At 29.3% G+C, this 27,027-nt stretch overlaps 2 protein-coding genes across 3 annotated transcripts; both read left to right on the plus strand.

Annotated features, from left to right (window-relative positions):
* Positions 1-230: 230 nt before the first annotated feature.
* On the plus strand, positions 231-26,020 carry LOC105250292 (cytochrome P450 4C1-like). Of its 2 annotated transcripts, none has more exons than XM_025406740.1 (11): positions 231-363; positions 20,671-20,851; positions 21,020-21,129; positions 22,404-22,494; positions 23,062-23,256; positions 23,695-23,761; positions 23,940-24,066; positions 24,197-24,278; positions 24,366-24,478; positions 24,618-24,855; positions 25,527-26,020. In XM_025406740.1, the coding sequence occupies exons 2-11, from the start codon at positions 20,680-20,682 to the stop codon at positions 25,865-25,867; spliced, it is 1,536 nt and encodes a 511-aa protein (XP_025262525.1). In that variant the 5' UTR covers positions 231-363; positions 20,671-20,679; the 3' UTR covers positions 25,868-26,020. The 2 variants fall into 2 exon arrangements, with proteins under 2 accessions (XP_025262525.1, XP_025262524.1); XM_025406739.1 differs by lacking the exons at positions 20,671-20,851; positions 21,020-21,129; positions 22,404-22,494; ... (5 more) ...; positions 24,618-24,855; positions 25,527-26,020 and adding exons at positions 1,148-1,328; positions 1,501-1,610; positions 2,878-2,968; ... (5 more) ...; positions 7,677-7,914; positions 8,600-8,947 and having other exon boundaries at positions 348-363.
* Positions 16,396-18,948, plus strand: LOC112637322 (trichohyalin-like). Its single transcript, XM_025406763.1, has 4 exons — positions 16,396-16,540; positions 16,591-16,866; positions 17,042-18,535; positions 18,665-18,948. The coding sequence occupies exons 1-4, from the start codon at positions 16,396-16,398 to the stop codon at positions 18,946-18,948; spliced, it is 2,199 nt and encodes a 732-aa protein (XP_025262548.1).
* Positions 26,021-27,027: the final 1,007 nt, after the last annotated feature.

Raw genomic sequence — 27,027 nt, forward strand, 5'->3', positions numbered from 1 at the left:
TTCAAGTGCGCAAAAGCAAAAAACACTTGCGTAATAACAATGCGTAATAACATAGCAACTATAATACTAACATAACGTTTGTATAAATACACAGTATCAGTTTCCTTTTACATCTTGAGCTAAAAAGAAGTACAGACTTATAATATTTTGCTTTAAAAAAAATTCTTTAAAAGATTCTTTTTTTTTCTAGAAAGGTATTCTATTCTCTTTCGTTCTCTTTTCTTCGATTATCTTTTTGTATTTAATTACATTATATTTATATAAAGCTTAATAAATTGTTGTGATTAATTGTGAAACAATATCTGCTATGAGTATCAAATATTTTGACCACATATCATTTATTCAATATTAAGTGCTGCGATAGTAAGTATCGAAATCTTATTATTTCTCATATTATTATCATTTACTTGAGATTTTTAATTTTGTTTTTTATTTTTTTTAAAACACAAAGTAAGTTGTGCATACTTAAAATATGATTTAATAAAAAACTCATTAAAAAAAGAATGAATATTTTATAGTGAAATGTTTCTTTTCACTGTCTTGATTTTTTCAAATTAAGCGTATTATATAAAAATATAGCAAATAATTAAGTAATACTTAATATATCGTTAAAATAAGATCCAATATCGTTAAAAAAAGAAAAATTATTATTATTACAATTAAGCAATAAATTTTTTTAAGAATATTATTGAAATACGATAAAGAAATGGAATATAAACAATTTATTGCGGTTTTCGTAAATCTCTCTTTCCAAGAAACGTAAATTCCATGTTTGAAAGAGTTAAAATATTAACGGAAAGATTCTCACTAATATTGATTTTATATTCGAGTTTGTGCAATGATATATATTTATATACTAACCGTCTTGATATCAATAAAGTGCGAATATCAATTTAAAAATGTAACTGTACATAATATGAAATTTATATACTAATCGTCATGATATCATCAATAATCCATTTTTAATAAATACTCTCGGTTAGGTAAAAAATAAATATAATAATAATGATAAATTAAATAATAATGATATAATCATGTCAATGATATCTTTGTCAATGTATATGAATTCCAATGTGAATCTATTTAAAAAAATAATAATTTATATATTTATACATATTCATAACTTAAACTATTCAACATATTACAGGTGATGAAAATGGATTTAATCTCTTTAATAATATGCACCCTATTTGTTGTTTTAATAATCCCCACAATTATATCGACATCATATCATCAATATATTCTTCGACGAAAACTCAAAAACATTCCTGTATATGGCAGATTTCCTTTTGGCGTGACATTTGAATTATTAAAACTGACAAATTATGGTAAAGAACTTTATAAATAAGATTGTTCTTATGTTTTGATAGATATCATTTATATATTTTTACCAAAAAAATTTGAAACAAGATACTCGTCATTTATTTTAGATTAGTGTAATATGTAAATAATCAGTATAAAAATAAAAATTAATACTAAATCTGATTATATGCTTTACAGAACGAATACAATGGTTTATACAACGTATGCTTCAATTTAAAGAAGGAATTTTCGTATATTGGATAGGCATGAATCCCTTCATTAATCTCTATAAACCTGAATTATTAAAAGTAAGAGTAAAAAGTATCTTTCTAAAAATATCAGTTATTACATTTTTTGTAATGACAAATCTATAAATACATGATAATTTGTTATTGAGAGAAAGTGAAACTACTTGCAATAGAGTAAATTTTTATAAATGCTTTATTAAATATTATGTTATATTAATATTAAATAATACAATTATTATTAAAAAGTTTCACAATATATTTATACGGAGAAAATAAATTTTCTCAGTTATTAGTGACATAATTGATATAATTGCATACATATGAAAAATAGTTAAATTGCTATTATAATGAATTATTTAATATTATAACAAAATTTTTTTTCTTTATAATAAAAAAAATTTTTTTAAATAAATATTTATTTTAAAATATAGATCTGCAATTGAAAATAATCTATTTCTAGTATATGATTTTCCTATTTATCATTTTGATGATTGTAAAATAGAAAATAATATGTTATTATGCATTATATGTATATTTATTTGTTCATTATATGTATATTTATTTGTTCATTATGTGTATATTTATTTGTAATAATATGTACATTTCAGTGAAACAATTTTGTTTGTGTGCGTGCGTGTGTGCATATGTGTGTGTGTGTGTCGTATTCTGTGTCACTGTTTATGTAATAACTGGTCAAAATTTGCTATAGACGTATATATGTAAAAGAAAATATCATCATAATGTACGCTGACTCAGTATACTTTTCGTTCTACATAAGAGATACAAAGGTACATTAAGTTAGTTTTTAGATAACAGTGCTAAAAATATGAATCAAGACTACCTGTATTAAAGAGAAAATTTGTTATTAGACTAAGAAATAATGCATGCATCTATTTTATTTGTCTTTTATTTTACTGGCATTATCAATTTCTTTGATTTTTTTAGCAATTTAGGCATTATCAATTTCTTTGATATTTTTAGCACTGTTATCTAAAAACTAACTTAATGAACCTTTGTATCTCTTATGTCTTTATTATGTCTTTCGAGAAAGATAGTTGAAGTCAAAATTAAATTTTCAAATTAATGTCCCTTTAGCAATCTAATCTCAATTATCAGTTATATCTTTAAAATATTATATAGAATTCTTAATCTAATGATACATCGAGAAAAACATTATTGAATAACAAAAAGAATTGAATATACAAAATTTTTTACATACGAAGCTGTTTCTAAAAGAAATTAAAAATTTCAAGAAAAGACATTTTATATAATATAATAAATGATAAATTATTAAACGGTTCCATTATTTTTAAATTTATTTTCATAGATTATTATGCCTAGCACAGTAAATATCAAGAAAGGACATCCATATGAATTGACGGAATCTTGGTTAGGCAAAGGACTTCTAACTTCTACAGGTAAATCCATAATCTTTTCTATCTATTTTTCATAGAATATTTTTAATATCTAGTTAAACATGAAAAGTAATTCGAATTTATATTATATTATGCATTTTTGATGTATGATTATTCTCAAAAAGATTTTAAATAAATTAAAAATACGAAAAAAACTAAGAAACGAAAAAGTAAAATTTTACTCTAATACTACTATGTAAATTTGTATATACAGGGTGATTCAAAATAACCCCTGTGTCCGTGAAATGACACATTGTTGAGTCAATTCTAAGACGATTTTTCATTTTGCAAAATTTCGTCCGAAGCTTAGTTTTCGAATTATTAAAGAAAGAAGTTAACGCATGACGGGTCGGATACAAGAGGCAGGCAAGGGTGACGCGAGACCCGTCAGACGCGGGCGCTTACGCGGGGCGCCTGCTGCGATCAGCTGATCGCTATACACACAGACACACATGCGACACATACATTCTCTCTCTGTCTGCTGTCTGTCTGTCTGTCTTTCTCTCTTTCTCTCTTTCATTCGCTCACTCTCTCTCACGTGTATTTTTTTTTTTTTTTTTTTTTTTTTTACGAGAGGGGAAAATGCATTTTATGCATACCCACCGGTCGATCCAGTGAGTTATGTGGGACTCGAGTACCAAGTCGAATTACCAACTCGGTACTCCCTACCCACTAAAAACCCCTCTCTTTTCGCGAATTTTCTTTGACACACTGTCCCTCTGTCCTTCCCGAGATCCGTTTTCACATAACGTTAAAAAATAGTTATTATTACCTTGTTCGATGACTTCTGATGTATTGCTGTAATTGCTTGAAGGAGAAATGAATTTTCCGATAGATCGTACGTTCTCAAATTTAACGTAGATATCACGTTGCACAAGACAGAAATCCACACTAAATTATTAACTGAAAGTTTTTCTTCTTTTATGCACTGCATTCTTTTATAAACTTTAACGTAATCACATTTATTTATTCACTCGATGAGACGAGAAATTTACTGATGACTCTATCACTAATCACTGTCGAATAATAACTGTTGGCGATTAAAAATCACTCGATGAAAGAAACACGCGCGGACACGTTACTACACGACGCGACAATGCGACGATAATTACTCGGCGACTGCAAGTACCGCTGCTTCCTTGTCATGGTAGGTTGCGGTAGGTTAAGGTACTACTGGCGCTATCGAACGCGATCATGTGTTCGATTGAAGAATGCGTGGTAGACGTAAAGAATAAACATTTAACATATTAATATTATTATCATGAATGTGTGTGATGTCCATACATCGTATGATATCTATTTAAAAATTAATTAGATTAAATAAGTGTTTTTAAAATATTTATTACTTTTATACACCCATATTAAATATTAATATTAAATATTTATTTAATTATTTTATCTATATTATTTACTATTTTATTTAACTATTTTATTTAACTATTTTATCTTTAACTATTCTATTTATTTATTTATCTATTTCATCTATTTATTTTTAACTATTTATTATCAATGACCGATTTTCGATCATTGATAATAAATAGTTAAAAATAAATAGATGAAATAGATAAATAAATAAATAGAATAGTTAAAGATAAAATAGTTAAATAAAATAGTTAAATAAAATAGTAAATAATATAGATAAAATAATTAAATAAATATTTAATATTAATATTTAATATGGGTGTATAAAAGTAATAAATATTTTAAAAACACTTATTTAATCTAATTAATTTTTAAATAGATATCATACGATGTATGGACATCACACACATTCATGATAATAATATTAATATGTTAAATGTTTATTCTTTACGTCTACCACGCATTCTTCAATCGAACACATGATCGCGTTCGATAGCGCCAGTAGTACCTTAACCTACCGCAACCTACCATGACAAGGAAGCAGCGGTACTTGCAGTCGCCGAGTAATTATCGTCGCATTGTCGCGTCGTGTAGTAACGTGTCCGCGCGTGTTTCTTTCATCGAGTGATTTTTAATCGCCAACAGTTATTATTCGACAGTGATTAGTGATAGAGTCATCAGTAAATTTCTCGTCTCATCGAGTGAATAAATAAATGTGATTACGTTAAAGTTTATAAAAGAATGCAGTGCATAAAAGAAGAAAAACTTTCAGTTAATAATTTAGTGTGGATTTCTGTCTTGTGCAACGTGATATCTACGTTAAATTTGAGAACGTACGATCTATCGGAAAATTCATTTCTCCTTCAAGCAATTACAGCAATACATCAGAAGTCATCGAACAAGGTAATAATAACTATTTTTTAACGTTATGTGAAAACGGATCTCGGGAAGGACAGAGGGACAGTGTGTCAAAGAAAATTCGCGAAAAGAGAGGGGTTTTTAGTGGGTAGGGAGTACCGAGTTGGTAATTCGACTTGGTACTCGAGTCCCACATAACTCACTGGATCGACCGGTGGGTATGCATAAAATGCATTTTCCCCTCTCGTAAAAAAAAAAAAAAAAAAAAAAAAAAATACACGTGAGAGAGAGTGAGCGAATGAAAGAGAGAAAGAGAGAAAGACAGACAGACAGACAGCAGACAGAGAGAGAATGTATGTGTCGCATGTGTGTCTGTGTGTATAGCGATCAGCTGATCGCAGCAGGCGCCCCGCGTAAGCGCCCGCGTCTGACGGGTCTCGCGTCACCCTTGCCTGCCTCTTGTATCCGACCCGTCATGCGTTAACTTCTTTTTTTAATAATTCGAAAACTAAGCTTCGGACGAAATTTTGCAAAATGAAAAATCGTCTTAGAATTGACTCAACAATGTGTCATTTCACGGACACAGGGGTTATTTTGAATCACCCTGTATGTATACCTTGATAAAAAAAAGAAAACACATTTTTTTCTCACATCCACATCTCCAATTACTTATGTAATTTATGTGACTGATTTTATGTTAATAATAATTATTCAAATTGGCAAGCTTCATTAACATTACTAAGTTGTGCAATTTTTCTTATCCGAGATTATAAATATTCACTGGCGATATGCAAAAAAGATAAATAACGAAATAAGAAAACCCATAATAATATAACCCATAATAATATATATTTTCATTTTTACTTATTTACAAATATGTATGCGTATATCTGGCATATGATATTTTTAATAAATAAATGTACTGTTCGACACTATTTTTCACAGGAAAACAATGGTTCCATGATAGAAAGTTGATCGGGCCAACGTTCCATTTTAGTATATTAGATCAGTTTGCCGTGATTATGTCCGAAAAAGCAGAAATCTTGATAAAATGTCTCGAGAAGGAGATAGCAAAGAATCCAGAGAAGGCTATCGATATTTTTCCTTTCGCTAATAATGCTGCTCTTCATGTTATATGTGGTAATAAATAAGTAAATATATATATATATATATATATATATATATATCTTATTATTATAATATTTATAATATTTCTCTTGAACATAAAAGAGTTTCATTAATATATGCTGTAGTAGGAAGCTAACTGAAACTAAGTAGGAAGCTATTAATTGAACTAAGAGCTAGGATATGAAAGACTTGTCAAGTACTAAATTTTAATTTTATTAAATCAATAAATTCATTCATTGTAATAATAAGTTGATTGCTTATTTATTTATTTATTTTTCTATTAAAACAACGGTTAAATATGTTTATTAGAAAAAAAGATTAATATATTTTAACATTAAATTTTGATAATTATAAATATAAATTTCATTTCTTTTTTGAAACAAGCAGTGTAGAATACTTTGAGAGATTTATGAGTTAATAAATTCATTAAGTTATCATTTTGCAGAAACGGCAATGGGTGTGGATGTACATGCTCAAGAAGAGGAAACCAAGTATACTGCTATGATACATAGGTTCGAAAAATCATGAGTTATAAGTTAATTTATTAATAATAAAATATAATAATTGACAACATTACTGACTTATTAAGAAAATTTTCTAATAATTAATAACATATTTTATAATTAATTCATAAACATAATAATATGCTATCATGTAGGTTTGACGTTTTAATCATATTTTTAGAGGTTCGAAATTAATTATGGAGCGATTCTATCGACCATGGCTTTGGCCAGATTGGCTCTACAATTTAGTGTCTCAAGGAAAGGAATATAAATCAGTGATTAATATAATCCATAAGTTTACAGGAGAGGTACGCGCAAGAAAAACAACACTAACGATGTATTAAGATATCGGCAGAATTTTATTAAATTAATTATTAAATCTATTTTTTTTTCCTTGTTCAGATGAATCCATCAAATTTACAAAAGAATTAAATTTCAGGTATTACGTAAGAAAAAGATTACACGACAATCGCAAAACAGTTTTACCAAAACGGAAAGTGAAAATGATGAACTTGATATAAGTGATTATAAAATTATAATTATACATATACATATGTTCTAAGCTGATGTAAATTTTTGAAATATTCTTATGAAATTTGTTTTATTAGCCAAGCGGAAGAGGAAAGCTTTTTTGGATCTATTACTAGATCAGAATGAGAAGGATGAAGCTCCGTTAACCGATGATGAATTGCGGGCGCAAGTCGATACATTCATGTTCGAGGTAAGAGAAAAAATCTTTGAAATTAAAGTCGAAACTCTTTCTCATCAGGTGTTATAATTTAATTACAAATGAGTGTTATAAAATAGTAAGAATATACATATAATGATATATAAAATAGTAAGATTATATAATGATATAGGGTCACGACACAACTGCGGTTGCGATAACTTGGACGCTCTTTCTTTTGGGCAATAATCTAGAGCATCAAGAAAAAGTTCATGAAGAACTCGATGAAATTTTCAAAGATTCAGAAACACCAGCTACCATAAAGGAACTGTCGCAATTAAAATACCTCGATAGGGTCATAAAGGAAACTCTCAGAATATATCCAAGTGTACCCGTGATCACAAGAAAATTAGTAGAAGATGTAAAAATGGGTATAAGACTTTTTTTTATTAATATTAAGATAAAGGAAAACTTTTAAGATATTCATATTAATTTTTAAATTTGTAAAATTTATTATTATTAAACTATACTTTCAATTACAAAATGAAGATAATATATTTCTATTGAGACAAGTACCATTTTTTATTTATTAGAAACTAAATAAATACAACAAAAGATCAATGAATTAAAAATCTTCTTTAAATTAAAGTCTTTAATTTGCGACAGAATTCAAAAAATAATAAAATAATAGTATAAAATTTTATTTATCATTTATGCCGTATGTTTTAAATTCTCCAAAAAAATACCTTTATTACATAATAGACTTATTGCAATAGAATTATTATCACATACAGATTATATGTTGTAGATTTAACAATATATGTTGTGGATTTTACATAAAAGTGTCAATTTTTATATGGATTACGAAAGTATAATTTTTTTTACTGCAAACTCAATTACATATATATATATATATATATATATATATATATATGTATATATATATTATATATATTATTAACATATAATATATATATATATATATATATATATATATATAACATATATATACATATATATATATATGTTATATATATTATTAACATAAAATTTTATGATAATTTTATGATAAGTGTGAGAAGGGAACGAAATACAGCCTATAATATATTTTTTTAGGTGATTATATGCTCCCAAAAGATATTACAGTTGTTTTGGCAATTGTATTAGTGCATTTAAATCCGGAAGTTTGGCCAGATCCAAAAAAGTTCGATCCTGATCGCTTTCTTCCGGAAAATTCAAAACATAGAAATCCGTATGCCTACATTCCATTTAGCGCCGGACCAAGAAACTGCATCGGCCAGAAATTTGCTTTACTCGAAGAGAAAACAATGTTAACAGCTATTCTAAGAAAGTGGAGAATAAAAAGTGTAAAAAAGCCAGATGCAATTGAATACGGGGCTACTATTATTTTCCGACCAAGCGAAGAAATATGCATCCATTTCACGCCAAAGAAATAATTAATTTATAAGCAAATATTCATGTTTATCTTTATCGTAATCTTTATTATCTTTCTCGAATTTTAAAATATGAATATTTCCTCGTTGTTTTTATTGTAGATATAGCATGCTATTGTACACTGCATTTTAATAAATAGATTGAGATGTACGTTATATGAAATATATATTTTAACATCACGAAACATCCAGCAAATATGTAAATTACTATTATATAATTAAAATTTAAAGGATTATAAATAATTTGTGAACATTTATTTCGCAAATGTTGTTTTAATAGCAAAATATTAATATATGTAAAAATGTTGTTTACATATATATATGTAAATATATATATATATGTAAATATATATATATATGTATATATATATATATATATATATACACATGTGTATGTGTGTGTGTGTGTATATTTTATATAAATAAAAGCAGCATATAAACGCACATATTTAAATTGATATAATAATTATGACTGAATGAAATTTAAATTTAATATATATAAAAATTTTCTTAGGATTAGTTTCTGAATCCTATTTTCATTTTCTCATTCTCTATCTGTTTTGTAGTTTATGTATTATCTACGTCTGCGCCTAGCCAGCCCACCGGTATTGGGCAAATGTAATAAAAAAATTATATAATAACTAACATTAATTATTATCAAATTCATAAAAAGAAATTTTGCGCTCATTTAGCAAAAAGAATTTTGTTTGTATTGTCTTCAGAGTGTGTCTCTCTCTCTGAAGAAAACACAATTTCTTACATTCTAAATTTTGCAAAAATTCATAATTCGGAAAAATTTTAAAAAGTCAGATTGCATATTTTCTATATTTCAGTGTCTCTACATATAATTATTATCAAAACTGTCATTTAACATCTAATTTATCATTTCGGCTAGAAGAAAGCGTTTTTTATTATTATGGGTCAAAGATGATTAAACATTAGGTCATGATGGATATAAGTACAGATATCTAATCTAATAGACGTCTCTGACGTCTGATACGAGAAAAGCATCCGCTAGTTAGATGTCCAATTTCATTTACATTCGTCCGTTTGCGGACGAATGTAAATGAAATTGGACATCTTGTTATTTTCTTATTATTGGACATCTTATTATTTCTTATAATTGACATCTTATTAATTTCTTATTATTGAATAATAATAATACATAAAATTAATTATTTTATTACATAATAATTACTAATGCACTGAGAAAAAAATAATGTTAAATCAATAACATCAGTGTAATTCAAATTTATTTTATTTATTCAATAACATTATTAATCAGATCATGCTTTCGATTTAAGAATTGACGTATTGATTTAATTAATAATGTTCTTGAATTAATAAATTAAATTCCAATTATACGTCGATATTGATTTAACATTATTTTTTTTTCAATGCATTTAACAGAGAATTTATCAGAATTCAGTATAAAAATAATTACAATAGTTCGATAAAACATACAATAAACTGACTTTCAACAAAACTCTAGTAATTATACTGATAATATATTTACCGATGAAAGTAAGTAATTATGTGAAATAAATTTGTGCGAAAGATTAAACTGACATAACATGTATGTACGCACGATAAAAAATTCAATGACATGTTGAACATATATAAACAATTATTTCATATCTTAATCAGAATTAACAATAAATATATCTTATTTTAATTATTGCTGTATAACCTTTAAATATCGAAAAAACTCGGTCCATATATTGGTTTTTACCTGCGTATTGAAATTGCAAGCTGAGCATGTTTATTGGAGCCTCGATATTGGATCTTCCGAAAAAATTAAAAGAAAATAGAATAAGAGTTATCAAACAAAGTGAAGCCTATATAACTAACACATATATTTCTAAATCACGATTTTATTCTAAATCGCGATTTTATTTTATGTTTATCAACAGTGTGTGTGTGCGTGGTGGTGGTGCGTGGTGGTGTGTGCGTGCGTGCGTGCGTGCGTGCGTGCGTGCGTGCGTGGTGCGTGGCGTGCGTGCGTGCGTGCGTGCGTGCGTGCGTGCGTGCGTGCGTGCCGTGCGTGCGTGCGTGCGTGCGTGTGCGTGCGTGCGTGCGTGCGTGCGTGCGTGCGTGCGTGCGTGCGTGCGTGCGTGCGTGCGTGCGTGGCGTGCGTGCGTGCGGTGCGTGCGTGCGTGCGTGCGTGCGTGCCGTGCGTGCGTGCGTGGCGTGCGTGCGTGCGTGCGTTGCGTGCGTGCGTGCGTGCGTGCGTGGCGTGCGTGCGTGCCGTGCGTGCGTGCGTGCGTGCGTGCGTGGTGCGTGCGTGCGTGCGTGCGTGCGTGCGTGGCGTGCGTGCGTGCGTGCGTGCGTGGCGTGCGTGCGTGCGTGCGTGCGTGCGTGCGTGCGTGCGTGCGTGCGTGCGTGCGGTGCGTGCGTGCGTGCGTGGCGTGCGTTGCGTGCGTGCGTGCGTGCGTGCGTGCGTGCGTGTGCGTGCGTGCGTGCGTGCGTGCGTGCGTGCGTGCGTGCGTGCGTGCGTGCGTGCGTGCGTGCGTGCGTGCGTGCGTTGCGTGCGTGCGTGCGTTGCGTGCCGTGCGTGCGTGCGTGCGTGCGTGCGTGCCGTGCGTGCGTGGCGTGCGTGCGTGGTGTCTGCGTGCGTCGCGTGCGTGCGTGCGTGCGTGCGTTCGTGGCGTGCCGTGGTGCGTGCGTGCGTGTCGTGCTGTTGTCGTGCGTGTGGTGTTGTGTGTGTGTGTTGTGTTGTTGTGGTGTGTGTGTGTTAGATGTGATTGATTGCTGATAAATAATTACATGAAGAAAAATTATGTTTACATTTTCGTCGAAAGTTATTACATCTTTGTCGTAAAATTCAGAATCCCGATTTCAACGATGAACAGTTGATTCATGTAGCTCATAATTAAAAAAATTTTAATTATTAAAAAACTCGACGCTGCCAAACTTATTTGTATATTATTCAGCAGTATAATATTTACATATCTAGTTTCGTAGTACACATATAAATGTATCTACATTTTTCGGATGTAATATTTTATGCAAATACGAACAAAATACTTTGACGCAAATTATTTTGTAATTGAAATAAAATACTCGTACATTGAATTATATCATTTAATAGAATTCGATTATGTAATTTTAATGCAGACCATAAACAGCGCCGCCCTTGTTATTTTTAGATTGCATTGCGAAAAGCTTATTTCGATTAATAATAAGTAAAATGCATCATCTCGATTATATCTTGAGAATAAAAATCCAGAAAAGGATAATGCTTTGTCCATTAATTTTTTTACATGCATATATACATATATGTAAGATTTCAATGTATAAAATTGCTCCAGTCTGTAAAATAAAAAAATAAAATGAACATTTTTTTCTCTTTTACTATCTATTAGCAACGCATATATTTGTAATAGTAATTTAAAAATTTAAACATGTACACGTTTATTATATTTGTTCAGATACGCACTTTGTTATTTTTGAAAAATTTTTGTTCCTTTATTGCATTTATCGAATGATAATGTTATACGCGAGAAAGCATAAATGTTTCTTAAACAAATACATTAGTATAAGTTGGCTTTTTTATATGTCTTATTATTTGCGTTTATTAAATTGTACCAAAAAAATCATCCTTTTCATTATCTTGCATCTTTTTTAATGCACGTCTTTGTTTTTTACGTATTCAAAAGTAGACTATACGGAGTGTTCTAAAATGGTATGTAAAAAATGTAAGGAGATATTCCTCACACCTGAAGGATGAAAAAATGTTATATGGATATAGGTGCGGGAATGTTTATTTCAGGAGTTATATTGAAAATACTGTTAGCTGTATTACTTACACGCAGAAAAATTTAGGATTAATTATTGCAGACGACAATCGTTTACTTAATCTTATTTACATTTGATTTTAATGTGACCTTGAGTATGTTATAATAAATGTTGAAAATGTTGACTATTTTCCTGAATACAAGCAGTGACATGTCGACGCATTAATTCACAGACACGTTCCAAAATGTCTGGCGTACAGCGGATTGTCTCGCAACCTGCAGTGATGATACGGTTATGAAGATTTCGAATATCACGCACTGGTGGCATTTTTGTCTATAATAATTAATCCTAAATTTTTCCTTGTGTAAATAATACAGCTAACAGTATTTTTAAAATAACTCCTGAAATAAGCATTTCCGCACCTATATCCATATATATATTTTTTTTCATCCTTTAGGTGTGTGAGGAATATCTCTTAAATTTTTGACGTACATTTTAGAACACCCTGTGTAATAATAGACTATTTAATAATCAATCGAAATATACACAACTATTTATTAACAAAATGAAAAAGTCTACATAAATAAAATCTATGAAATGAAATGTCATTAGTTCTCTCAATCAATCTACATTATCGAAAATCACCAAATGGAGTTGCATATAAAAAATTAATTGTTTTGACAAAGTTTACAATAAAAATATTTACGGTAACTTCTCGCTAATTATTTCATAATTTAATATGAATAATTATTAATTAATATTAATAATTATTATAATTAATATTAATAATATTAATTAATTATTATTGAAAGAAGAGAAATTACGGAACAAAAAATATATAAAATTGTGTATTGTTTTTTCTTCCTCGATTATAAAAAATATAACTGTAATATAATAAAATTTGTAATTTCACTAGATTGTTTTCGGTTAGTTATTAAGATTTAATTAATCATATTACTTAATTATTTATGTGCAATTTTAATGTACCTAGTCAAGTCGCACTCCCGTGCATATTGTAGTAATTTGGGACATAAAACCTTTTTCTTTCAAGCTCTTCATAAGATTACCAACTTTATTTTTGTGAAATACTGATGCATGATAATTGGGCAGTAATAGAATTATTACCTTACTAGCTCCATCTACTGTGAGTTTCTTTTTGAATCTACAAGTGTTTGCAATTGAACAAATAGTATCAAAATTTGAATGCGACAAATCCAAATTCCATAGCAAATCTTGATTCAAGGAAAGGTTAGTCTGCAAAACATTAAGAAATTTAAATAAAAAAACAACAATTTTTATTTTTGAATAATGATGTATGCGAGATTATTATAAATGCAAAAACAACTATATCAAACTACATACAATGAAATAATTCGCAAAGAAATGAAACAAGACTTGCCTGTAGATTTTCATGTAATCCTTCGAGTAATTGTAACTCCATGTTTGCTCTGTGAACCCTGATACCTCTTATACGGAGTGTTGAATCTATATGCGATATAGCATTAATCTTGTTTAAATGGACATCGACGGCGTACCTATATCTATATTTCATGTTGATCAATTATTGCATTTTACCTAGGCAAATTTTTGCATCAATCAGCATAATATATATTTTTGGCGTATTTATGATTTCACTCTTTAGGTTAGCAGTTCTCTATATTGAAATGCTGTTACACGACCGTGTGTGCACGCACAGAAAAAAAGGACATTCTTATTTTGAAAATATATTTAGTTTTATCATGGAAATCTTGAAATGAGATTATATTGCGTTAATTAAAGAAGAATATAATTGCTTGAATAAAATTGCTTACTTGAATGAAGCCATTTTATATAGTTCAATCGAAAAAAATATATTCTCATGATTTAAGATTTAATTTTCTTGAATGGAAAAGAAAATCTTGGCTAGAAAATAACATTTTTAAATCAAAGATTATAATTTTCTTAAAGTAGAATGAAATAATTATATATTCTTGAGATGACAATTACAATATTAAAATAAGACTATAATATTGTTAAAATTTAAAATTATTAAATTCTTCCAAGAAGATTAATTGTTGAGTATATACGAAACAATGAACGCGTTAGTTTAAGTATATAAGTTTTGATTTAACACTTTTTTTTTTCAGTGCACGATGTGATCCTGCTTGAACTCCGGTCATCATTTTCTCAAAGTACATCACGAAATTCGTTCCGGAGTAAATTCATTGTGGTCACCTTTCTGCAGACATGACCAACGTAAAAAGCATCCTGTGAGATATATCGGGAACTGATGCAGCGTTCGTTGTTAATCGTGTGGTCAAATGAAAAGATTATATAACGAGTTTCTCGAGGGGATGAGATTTGGAGGTCGTGGCGTGTGGACGTGTCGAGGAGCTCCGCTTTTGAGTGCATATTGTGAAGTATAAAGTGAATTCTTTTTGTCTAAAACTGGACACTGACTGTGAATAGTTACTGCGAATTCTGTGGTATATAAATTGGATATGTTAAACTCCGTTGAAATAAGAATTATTGAAAATACATCATACGCTCCCAATGACGTCAAAGCATGACGTGGCCTTTTGCAAGCCTCATATGCGAATATTCTTAGCCCAGAGGCTACAATTCTAGTCGGAATTTTTTAGTGATTTTGTTCTGATTTTGGAGCTGATCAAGTGAAAAGGCGATGAAAGGGTGAAGGAAGTGGCGGAGTGAAGGATTAATAATAAGGTGTAAAAGGAGCAAGGAAGAAAGTGAGAGGAAGAAAGAGAGGAAGATAAGACAGAAGAAGATAGACAGTAAAAGCGAGGTAGGAGAAAAGGCGGGATTGGGACCTGACTCATAAGGGAAGGCCCGAATCCGGCCATAGAGTAGGAAGGATATAGAGAGGAAAGTGAGGCGAGGTGAAGAACCTGAACCTCAAGCCTAACACACAAGGAAAAGGCCTCGATGGTCATAGAGTATGCAAAGTGAAGACGGGGAAGAGACACCGAGGAAGAACGAAACAAGGAACGAGGAACAGGAGGAAGTAACCAGAGGGGAAGAAGGAAGAGACGTTCGGAACACCGTTAGTGGAAAGAGGGAAAAGAGCGAACTCATTCACTGCGGGGGAGGGTAGTGCAAGAAGGAGGGGAAGACCAAGAAAGGGGGCAGAACACACACGGGATATTGGTGAGTTTTTGAATAGGAGTTCAAGCAAAAGGAAAATACTGGAAAGCCCGGAAGGGAATAGGACCTGCGGAAAAAAAAGTGCGAAGAAGAAGAGAAGCAAGAAGAAGGGAAGAACAAAAAAAGGAAGAAGAGGAGACAGTAGAAGATTTGCTGAGGGAGTCTGAAAATAGGAAAAAATTAAACAGATCACCAAGAAGAGACAGAATAGTTCAAGTAGAAAGAGAAAATCCTGTGACAGCACAGGAAATCGATGCACTAAACGAAGAGTGGGGAGAGAAAACAGAGTTGAATTCAGAGAAGGAGCGGTCTGAGGGAGAGAGAGAGATGGAGGAGAACTTGATGGAAAAGATAATGGTCGAACTGAGGGAGAGTAGAAGGGAGAGAGAAGAGATAAGGAAAGAAAGACAAGAGGCTCAGGCATTAATAAGAAAAGTGGACAAAAGATGGGAGGAAATGGAGAAGAGGATGCAGGACATGGAGGAGAAGATCAAAGAATTAATAGAGAGGATAGAAGAAAAAGAGAAAAAAGAAGAGGAGGAGAAGGTAAGGGAAAAAGAAGAAGAGAAAAAGAAGATGGAAAATATAGAAAAAGCGATGCAAAAGGTTGAAGAGGAAATAAAGAAGATGAAGGAGATGGAGAGAAAGGATGAGGAACAAGAGAGGAAACAAGAGGAGAAGAAAGAAAAGAAGAGTCAGGATAACGACATGGAGGAAAAAGGTGGGAAGAATGGAACAGGGAAATAAGGAAGAAAAACATCATTATAACAGGAATAAATATAAAGGAGGAGATAAAAAAAGAAATGGTGGAAGAATGGCTTAAGAAGGAGTTAGGGATAGAAATCAGGCTGATAAAGATTTGGATAATAAAAGGAAGAAGAGAATTAGTAGAGGCGCAGTGCAGCAGCAGAGAAGAAAAGGAAAAGATTATGGAGAATAAAAACAGACTAAAAGGAACCAAAATATACATAGATCACGATCTCACATTCAAAGAAAGGAGGAACAGAGAAATAGTATGGAAAAAGGCACGAGAATATAAAGATGAAGGTAAGAACGTAAGAGTAGGATATAATAAAATTATAGTAGAAAATGAAGAACACAGGTTCGATGAATGGAGAGGAAAATTTTTTCGAAAAAGTGAGGAAGATACAAAAAGAGGAAAGAAAGGAATACAGCAAGAAAAACAAGAAAGAAATTAAAATGGTAATTTGGAATATAGCAGGAATGACAGAGAATAAGGAGGATAAATTAGAGTATATAAAGAGATTTGATATAATAGGATTAGTAGAAACTTGGATAATAAAAGAGAAAGAAGAATGGATTAAAGAAAAGCTTAAAGATTTTGATATAGAATGCGTAGAAGCAAGAAAAGATAATAAGAAGGGAAGAGCGAAGGGAGGAATAATCTTAGGCATAAGGAGAGGATTAATGGATGCACAAAGGAGATTAAGAGCGACAGAAGAAGTAATAGCAGTAGAAGTGAAAAAGAAGGAAAAAACCTACAGGATAATTGTCACATACATGAATGAGAAGAAAAAGGAAAACTGGAAAGAAATCAAGAAAGTTTTGGAAGACAATGAGAGGACGATAACTATAATTGGAGGAGATTTCAATGCGAGGATAGGAGAAGAAGAAGGATGGCTAGAGGAAGAAGAAACTTTCAACCTAAGAAGCGAAATGGAGAAGGAAAGAAATAGAAAATCAAGGGATAAAACAGTTAACAAAGAAGGAGAAAAAATGTTGGAGGAAGTAAGAAATAATGGATTGTATATAGCAAACGGTAACATGAATGGAGACGAAGAAGGAGAATTTACATATATAGGCCCAAGAGGTATGACAACGATTGACTACCTGTTAACGAATATAAGCGGGAAAGAAATTATACAGCACATGAAAATTGGAGATAAAATAGAGTCAGATCATATGCGAATAGAAGTAACATGGAAGGAAAAAACAGAAGAGAGGAGAAAGGAGATAAGGAAAGAAATAACGGATTGGACACAGGAAGGAATCAGAAAATATCAAGAAAACCTAAAGGAAGAAGAAATAGTTAGGGCAAAAAACTGGAAAGAACTAAAAGAAATAATAAGGAAAGCTATACCAAAAAAGACAATCGAAGAAAAAGTTAGGAAAGAAAGATGGTACGATAAGGAATGCAGACAGAAAAAGAGAGAACTGAAGAATTTACTAAAGCTCTGCAAGAAGGAAGGAAAAGGGCAGAAGAGATTTTATGAAGCAAGAAAAGAATACAAGAAACTACTGAAGGAGAAGCTAGAGAAGGAAGGAGAAAAAATTATAGAAGAAATGAGAAGGGATAAAACGGAGAAGAAGTTTTGGGAAATCGTAAATCAAAATAGGAATGGAAGAGAAGGAATAGACGAAAACATAAGAAGAGAAGATTGGATAAAACACTTTACAAAACAGTTAGGAGGAACAGAAATAGATATAGGTGAGGAGGGAGAGAGAACTGAGGAGGTGACCAATGAGGAACTGGAAAAAGGCGGAAGCAGAGGAGCGGATTGCAAGATAACAGAAGAGATTACAGAAGAGGAAATTGAAGTGACAATAAGGAAGCTAAAAAAGAAGAAGGCAGTAGGGCCAGACGGAATAGGTAACGAGGCATGGATCTACGGAATTGAAAAGCTAAGAGGAAAAATGAAGGAAATTTTAAATAAAATGTGGAATGGAGGAAAGTTAACAAAAGAATGGAAGGAAGGTATAATAACACCGATATATAAAAAAGGAGACAAGAAAAAAGCGGAAAATTATAGACGAATAACGTTGATGGACACGAGTTATAAAATTTATACAGAAATAATAAGAAGAAAGTTAAGTAAAAATTTAGAAGAGAAAAAAGGTCTTAGTGAGACTCAATTAGGATTTAGGAAGGAAAGAGGCACAATTGATGCGGTATATATCCTAAAGAATGCGATAAATGAATCAATAAGAAGAGAAAAAGGAAAGTTATGCGTGCTATTCGCAGACATGAAAGGAGCATTTGACAGACTAAAAAGGGAAGAAATTTGGAACATGCTGGAGAAAATAGGTATAGAAGAAAATATAACGGAAAGAATAAGGGACATATATACAGGAACAAAGAGCACAATAAAGATAAAGAGAAAAGAGTAAGATCAATGGAACTGAAGAAAGGAGTCAGACAAGGATGCCCCCTCAGCCCGACCTTGTTCAATGTGAGCCTTGCGGATTTGGAAGAGGAGATGAAAAAAGTACAAGAAGGAGGCGTAGTATTAGGGAGAAAGAAAATTTACTCACTGTCATATGCAGACGATGTTGCACTAATGTCCACTACGCCAGAAGGGCTAAAAGAGATGATAGAGAGATTGGGAAAGTATTTGGAAAAAAAAGGCTTGGAATTGAATACGGAAAAGTCAAAGATAATGGTGTTCAGAAAAGGACAAGGAAGGAGAACCAGATTAGAATTCAAATGGAAAGAGGAAGTAATAGAAGAAGTGAAAGAATTTACATATCTGGGATACATAATGAAGGGCAACAGCAGTGATGAAGGACAAATTAAGAAGCTAGAAGGTAAAGCTAAAAGCGTAGTAGGAAGAATTTGGAGCATAGGAGAGAGGAAATTTAAAGAAGATTGGGATAAAAGGATGAGATTATTCGATGCACTAATAGAATCAGTAATGATGTATGGAGCCGAAATTTGGGGATGGAAAGAAAGGAAAGAACTTGAAAGAATACAAAGGAAATATATTAAATGGGTGCTAAAGCTTGACAAGAATACACCGGATTACATAGTGATGAAAGAAACAAACAGGGATGATTTAATAATTAAGATAGGAAAAAGAGCATTAAAATATGAAGAAAAGTTGGAAAAACAAGAAAGAAACACGATCCTGGGAGAATGCTGGAAAATACAAGAGAGAAGAAGAGAAGAAAAAAGCCAAGGAGACAAGAGAGAATTCTTGAAGAAAAGAGGATGGTCAATAGAAAAGTATTGGGAAAATAAAGGTAGGAAAGAGTCAGTGTGGCAAAGATTGGAGGAGAAAGGCAGGGAAATACAGACAAATTATAAAGAAGAAAGGATAAAGGATTCAAGATACGCAGAAGAGATCAAGTACTCTTGGAAGAACACGGAAGGAGATACATGGAGAGAGGCCAAAGACTAAGAAAAGATTAATTAANAAACACAAAGTAAGTTGTGCATAGTTAACAATATGATTTAATAAAAAAACTCATTAAAAAAGATGAACGAATATTTATGGTGAAATGTTTCTTTTCTTTGATTTTTCAAAATTAAGCGTATTATAAAAATATAGCATAATTAAGTAATACTTAATATATTCGTTAAATAAGATTCTATCGTTAAAAAACAGAAAAATTATTATTATTACAATTAAGAATAAATTTTTTTAAGAATATTATTGAAATACGATAAAGAAATGGAATATAAACAATTTATTGCGGTTTCGTAAATCTCTCTTTCCAAGAACGTAAATTCCATGTTTGAAAGAGTTAAAATATTAACGGAAAGATTCCTCACTAATATTGATTTTATATTCGAGTTTGTGCAATGATATATATTTATATACTAACCGTCTTGATATCAATAAAGTGCGAATATCAATTTAAAAATGTAACTGTACATAATATGAAATTTATATACTAATCGGCATGATATCATTAATAATGCATTTTTAATAAATACTCTCGGTTAGGTAAAAAATAAATATAACAATAATGATAAATTTAATAATAATGATATAATCATGTCAATGATATCTTTGTCAATGTATTGAATTCCAATGTGAATCTATTTAAAAAAATAATAATTTATATATTTATACATATTCATAACTTAAACTATTCAACATATTACAGGTGACGAAAATGGATTTAATCTCTTTAATAATATGCACCCTATTTGTTGTTTTAATAATCCCCACAATTATATCGACATCATATCATCAATATATTCTTCGACGAAAACTCAAAAACATTCCTGTATATGGCAGATTTCCTTTTGGCGTGACATTTGAATTATTAAAACTGACAAATTATGGTAAAGAACTTTATAAATAAGATTGTTTTTATGTTTTGATAGATATCATTTATATATTTTACCAAAAAATTTAAAACAAGTACTCTCATTTATTTTAGATTAGTGTAATATGTAAATAATCAGTATAAAAATAAAAATTAATACTAAATCTGATTATATGCTTTACAGAACGAATACAATGGTTTATACAACGCATGCTTCAATTTAAAGAAGGAATTTTCGTATATTGGATAGGCATGAATCCATTCATTAATCTCTATAAACCTGAATTATTAGAAGTAAGAGTAAAAAGTATCTTTCTAAAAATATCAGTTATTACATTTTTTGTAATGACAAATCTATAAATACATGATAATTTGTTATGAGAGAAAGTGAAACTACTTGCAATAGAGTAAATTTTATAAATGCTTTATTAAATATTATGTTATATTAATATTAAATAATACAATTATTATTAAAAATTTCACAATATATTTATACGGAGAAAATAAATTTTCTCAGTTATTAGTGACATAATTGATAAATTGCATACATATGAAAAATAGTTAATTGCTATATAATGAATTATTTAATATTATAACAAAATTTTTTTTCTTTATAATAAAAAAAATTTTTTTAAATAAATATTTATTTTAAAATATAGATCTGCAATTGAAAATAATCTATTTCTAGTATATGATTTTCCTATTTATCATTTTGATGATTGTAAAATAGAAAATAATATGTTATTATGAATTATACGTATATTTATTTGTTCATTATATGTATATTTATTTGTTCATTATGTGTATATTTATTTGTAATAATATGTACATTTCAGTGAAACAATTTTGTTTGTGTGCGTGCGTGTGTGCATATGTGTGTGTGTGTGTCGTATTCTGTGTCACTGTTTATGTAATAAACTGGTCAAAATTTGCTATAAGGATCGTATATACTATGTAAAAGAAAATTATCATCATAATGTACGCTGACTCAGCTACATACTTTTTTTCTACATAAGAGATACAAAGGTACATTAAGTTAGTTTTTAGATAACAGTGCTAAAAATATGAATCAAGACTACCTGAATTAAATAGAAAATTTGTTATTAGACTAAGAAATAATGCATGCATCTATTTTATTTGTCTTTTATTTTACTGGCATTATCAATTTCTTTGATTTTTTTAGCAATTTAGGCATTATCAATTTCTTTGATATTTTTAGCACTGTTATCTAAAAACTAACTTAATGAACCTTTGTATCTCTTATGTCTTTATTATGTCTTTCGAGAAAGATAGTTCAAGTCAAAATTAAATTTTCAAGTTAATGTCCCTTTAGCAATCTAATCTCAGTTATCAGTTATATCTTTAAAATATTATATTGAATGTTTCTTAATCTAATGATACATCGAGAAAAACGTTATCGAATAACAAAAAAAATTGAATATACAGAATTTTTTACATACGAAGTTGTTTCTAAAAGAAATTAAAAATTTCAAGAAAAGACATTTTATATAATATAATAAATGATAAATTATTAAATGGTTCCATTATGTTTAAATTTATTTTCATAGATTATTATGCCTAGCACAGTAAATATCAAGAAAGGACATCCATATGAATTGATGGAATCTTGGTTAGGCAAAGGACTTCTAACTTCTACAGGTAAATCCATAATCTTTTTCTATCTATTTTTCATAGAATATTTTTAATATCTAGTTAAACATGAAAAGTAATTCGAATTTATATTATATTATGCATTTTTGATGTATGATTATTCTCAAAACGATTTTAAATAAACTAAAAATACGAAAAAAACTAAGAGACGAAAAAGTAAAATTTTACTCTAATACTACTATGTAAATTTGTATATATGTATATCTTGATAAAAAAAAGAAAACACATTTTTTTCTCACATCCATATCTCCAATTACTTATGTAATTTATGTGACTGATTTTATGTTAATATTAATTATTCAAATTGGCAAGCTTCATTAACATTACTAAGTTGTGCAATTTTTCTTATCCGAGATTATAAATATTCACTGGCGATATGCAAAAAAGATAAATAACGAAATAAGAAAACCCATAATAATATAACCCATAATAATATATATTTTCATTTTTACTTATTTACAAATATGTATGCGTATATCTGGTATATAAATATCATATGATATTTTTCATATTATATATATAAATAAATGTACTGTTCGACACTACTTTTCACAGGAAAACAATGGTTCCATGATAGAAAGTTGATCGGGCCAACGTTCCATTTTAGTATATTAGATCAGTTTGCCGTGATTATGTCCGAAAAAGCAGAAATCTTGATAAAATGTCTCGAGAAGGAGATAGCAAAGAATCCAGAGAAGGCTATCGATATTTTTCCTTTCGCTAATAATGCTGCTCTTGATGTTATATGTGGTAATAAATAAATAAATAAATAAATATATATATATATATATATATATATATCTTATTATTATGATATTTATAATATTTCTCTTGAACATAAAAGAGTTTCATTAATATATAAGTAGTAGGAAGCTAACTGAAACTAAGTAGGAAGCTATTAATTGAACTAAGAGCTAGGATATGAATAAAGACTTGTCAAGTACTAAATTTTAATTTTATTAAATCAATAAATTCATTCATTGTAATAATAAGTTGATTGCTTATTTATTCATTTATTTTTCTATTAAAACAACGGTTAAATATATTTATTAGAAAAAGAGATTAATTTATTTTAACATTAAATTTTGATAATTATAAATATAAATTTCATTTCTTTTTTGGAACAAGCAGTGTAAATACTTTGAGAGATTTATGAGTTAATAAATTCATTAAGTTATTATTTTGCAGAAACGGCAATGGGTGTGGATGTACATGCTCAAGAAGAGGAAACCAAGTATACTGCTACGATACATAGGTTCGAAAAATCATGAGTTATAAGTTAATTTATTAATAATAAAATATAATAATTGACAACATTACTGACTTATTAAGAAAATTTTCTAATAATTAATAACATATTTTATAATTAATTCATAATCATAATAATATAAATATGCTATCATGTAGGTTTGACGTTTTAATCATATTTTTAGAGGTTCGAAATTAATTATAGAGCGATTCTATCGACCATGGCTTTGGCCAGATTGGCTCTACAATTTAGTGTCTCCAGGAAAGGAATATAAATCAGTGATTAATATAATCCATAAGTTTACAGGAGAGGTACGCGCAAGAAAAACAACACTAACGATGTATTAAGATATCGGCAGAATTTTATTAAATTAATTATTAAATCTATTTTTTTTCCTTGTTCAGATGAATCCATCAAATTTACAAAAGAATTAAATTTCAGGTAATACGTAAGAAAAAGATTACACGACAATCGCAAAACAGTTTTACCAAAACGGAAAGTGAAAATGATGAACTTGATATAAGTGATTATAAAATTATAATTATACATATACATATGTTTTAAGCTGATGTAAATTTTTGAAATATTCTTATGAAATTTGTTTTATTAGCCAAGCGGAAGAGGAAAGCTTTTTTGGATCTATTACTAGATCAGAATGAGAAGGATGAAGCTCCGTTAACCGATGATGAATTGCGGGCGCAAGTCGATACATTCATGTTCGAGGTAAGAGAAAAAATCTTTGAAATTAAAGTCGAAACTCTTTCTTATCAGGTGTTATAATTTAATTACAAATGAGTGTTATAAAATAGTAAGAATATACATATAATGATATATAAAATAGTAAGATTATATAATGATATAGGGTCACGACACAACTGCGGTTGCGATAACTTGGACGCTCTTTCTTTTGGGCAATAATCTAGAGCATCAAGAAAAAGTTCATGAAGAACTCGATGAAATTTTCAAAGATTCAGAAACACCAGCTACCATAAAGGAACTGTCGCAATTAAAATACCTCGATAGGGTCATAAAGGAAACTCTCAGAATATATCCAAGTGTACCCACGATCACAAGAAAATTAGGAGAAGATGTAAAAATGGGTATAAGACTTTATTTTTATTAATATTAAGATAAAGGAAAACTCTTAAGATATTCATATTAATTTGTAAATTTGTAAAATTTATTATTATTAAACTATACTTTCAATTATAAAATGAAGATAATATATTTCTATTGAGACAAGTACCATTTTTTATTTATTAGAAACTAAATAAATACAACAAAAGATCAATGAGTTAAAAATCTGCTTTAAATTAAAGTCTTTAATTTGCGACAGAATTCAAAAAATAATAAAATAATAGTATAAAATTTTATTTATCATTTATGCCGCATGTTTTAAATTCTTCAAAAAAATAACTTTATTACATAATAGACTGATTTCAATAGAATTATTATCACATACAGATTATATGTTGTAGATTTAATAATATATGTTTGGATTTTACATAAAAGTGTCAATTTTTATATGGATTACGAAAGTATAATTTTTTTTACTGCAAACTCAATTACATATATATATATATATATATATATATATATATATATATATATATATTATATATATTATTAACATATAATATATATATATATATATATAACACATATATATATATATATATATATTATATATATTATTAACATAAAATTTTATGATAATTTTATGATAAGTGTGAGAAGGGAACGAAATACAGCCTATAATATATTTTTTTAGGTGATTATATGCTCCCAAAAGATATTACAGTTGTTTTGGCAATTGTATTAGTGCATTTAAATCCGGAAGTTTGGCCAGATCCAAAAAAGTTCGATCCTGATCGCTTTCTTCCGGAAAATTCAAAACATAGAAATCCGTATGCCTACATTCCATTTAGCGCCGGACCAAGAAACTGCATCGGCCAGAAATTTGCTTTACTCGAAGAGAAAACAATGTTAACAGCTATTCTAAGAAAGTGGAGAATAAAAAGTGTAAAAAAGCCAGATGCAATTGAATACGGGGCTACTCTTATTTTCCGACCAAGCGAAGAAATATGCATCCATTTCTCGCCAAAGAAATAATTAATTTATTGGCAAATATTCATGTTTATCTTTATCGTAATCTTTATTATCTTTCTCGAATTTCAAAATATGAATATTTCCTCGTTGTTTTTATTGTAGATATAGCATGCTATTGTACACTGCATTTTAATAAATAGATTGAGATATACGTTATATGAGATATATATTTTAACATCACGAAACATCCAGCAAATATGTAAATTACTATTATATAATTAAAATTTAAAGGATTATAAATAATTTGTGAACATTTATTTCGCAAATGTTGTTTTAATAGCAAAATATTAATATATGTAAAAATGTTGTTTACATATATATATGTAAATATATATAAATATATATATATATATATATATATATATATATATATACACATGTGTATGTGTGTGTGTGTATATTTTATATAAATAAAAGCAGCATATAAACGCACATATTTAAATTGATATAATAATTATGACTGATGAAATTTAAATTTAATATATATAAAAATTTTCTTAGGATTAGTTTCGGAATCCCATTTTCATTTTCTCATTCTCTATCTGTTTTGTAGTTTATGTATTATCTACGTCTGCGCCTAGCCAGCCCACCGGTATTGGGCAAATGTAATAAAAAAATTATATAATAACTAACATTAATTATTATCAAATTCATAAGAAAAAATTTTGCGCTCATTTAGCAAAAAAAATTTTGTTTGTATTGTCTTCAGAGTGTGTCTCTCTCTCTGAAGAAAACACAATTTCTTACATTCTAAATTTTGCAAAAATTCATAATTCGGAAAAATTTTAAAAAGTCAGATTGCATATTTTCTATATTTCAGTGTCTCTACATATAATTATTATCAAAACTATCATTTAACATCTAATTTATCATTTCGGCTCGAAGAAAGCGTTTTTTATTATTATGGGTCAAAGATGATTAAACATTAGGTCATGATGGATATAAGTACAGATATCTAATCTAATAGACGTCTCTGATACGAGAAAAGCATCCGCTAGTTAGATGTCCAATTTCATTTACATTCGTCCGTTTGCGGACGAATGTAAATGAAATTGGACATCTTATTATTTTCTTATTATTGGACATCTTATTATTTTCTTATAATTGGACATCTTATTAATTTCTTATTATTGAATAATAATAATACATAAAATTAATTATTT

Source organism: Camponotus floridanus, unplaced genomic scaffold, assembly GCF_003227725.1.
Source record: "Camponotus floridanus strain SB8 unplaced genomic scaffold, Cflo_v7.5 scaffold152, whole genome shotgun sequence".
Taxonomy (NCBI): Eukaryota; Metazoa; Arthropoda; class Insecta; order Hymenoptera; family Formicidae; genus Camponotus; species Camponotus floridanus.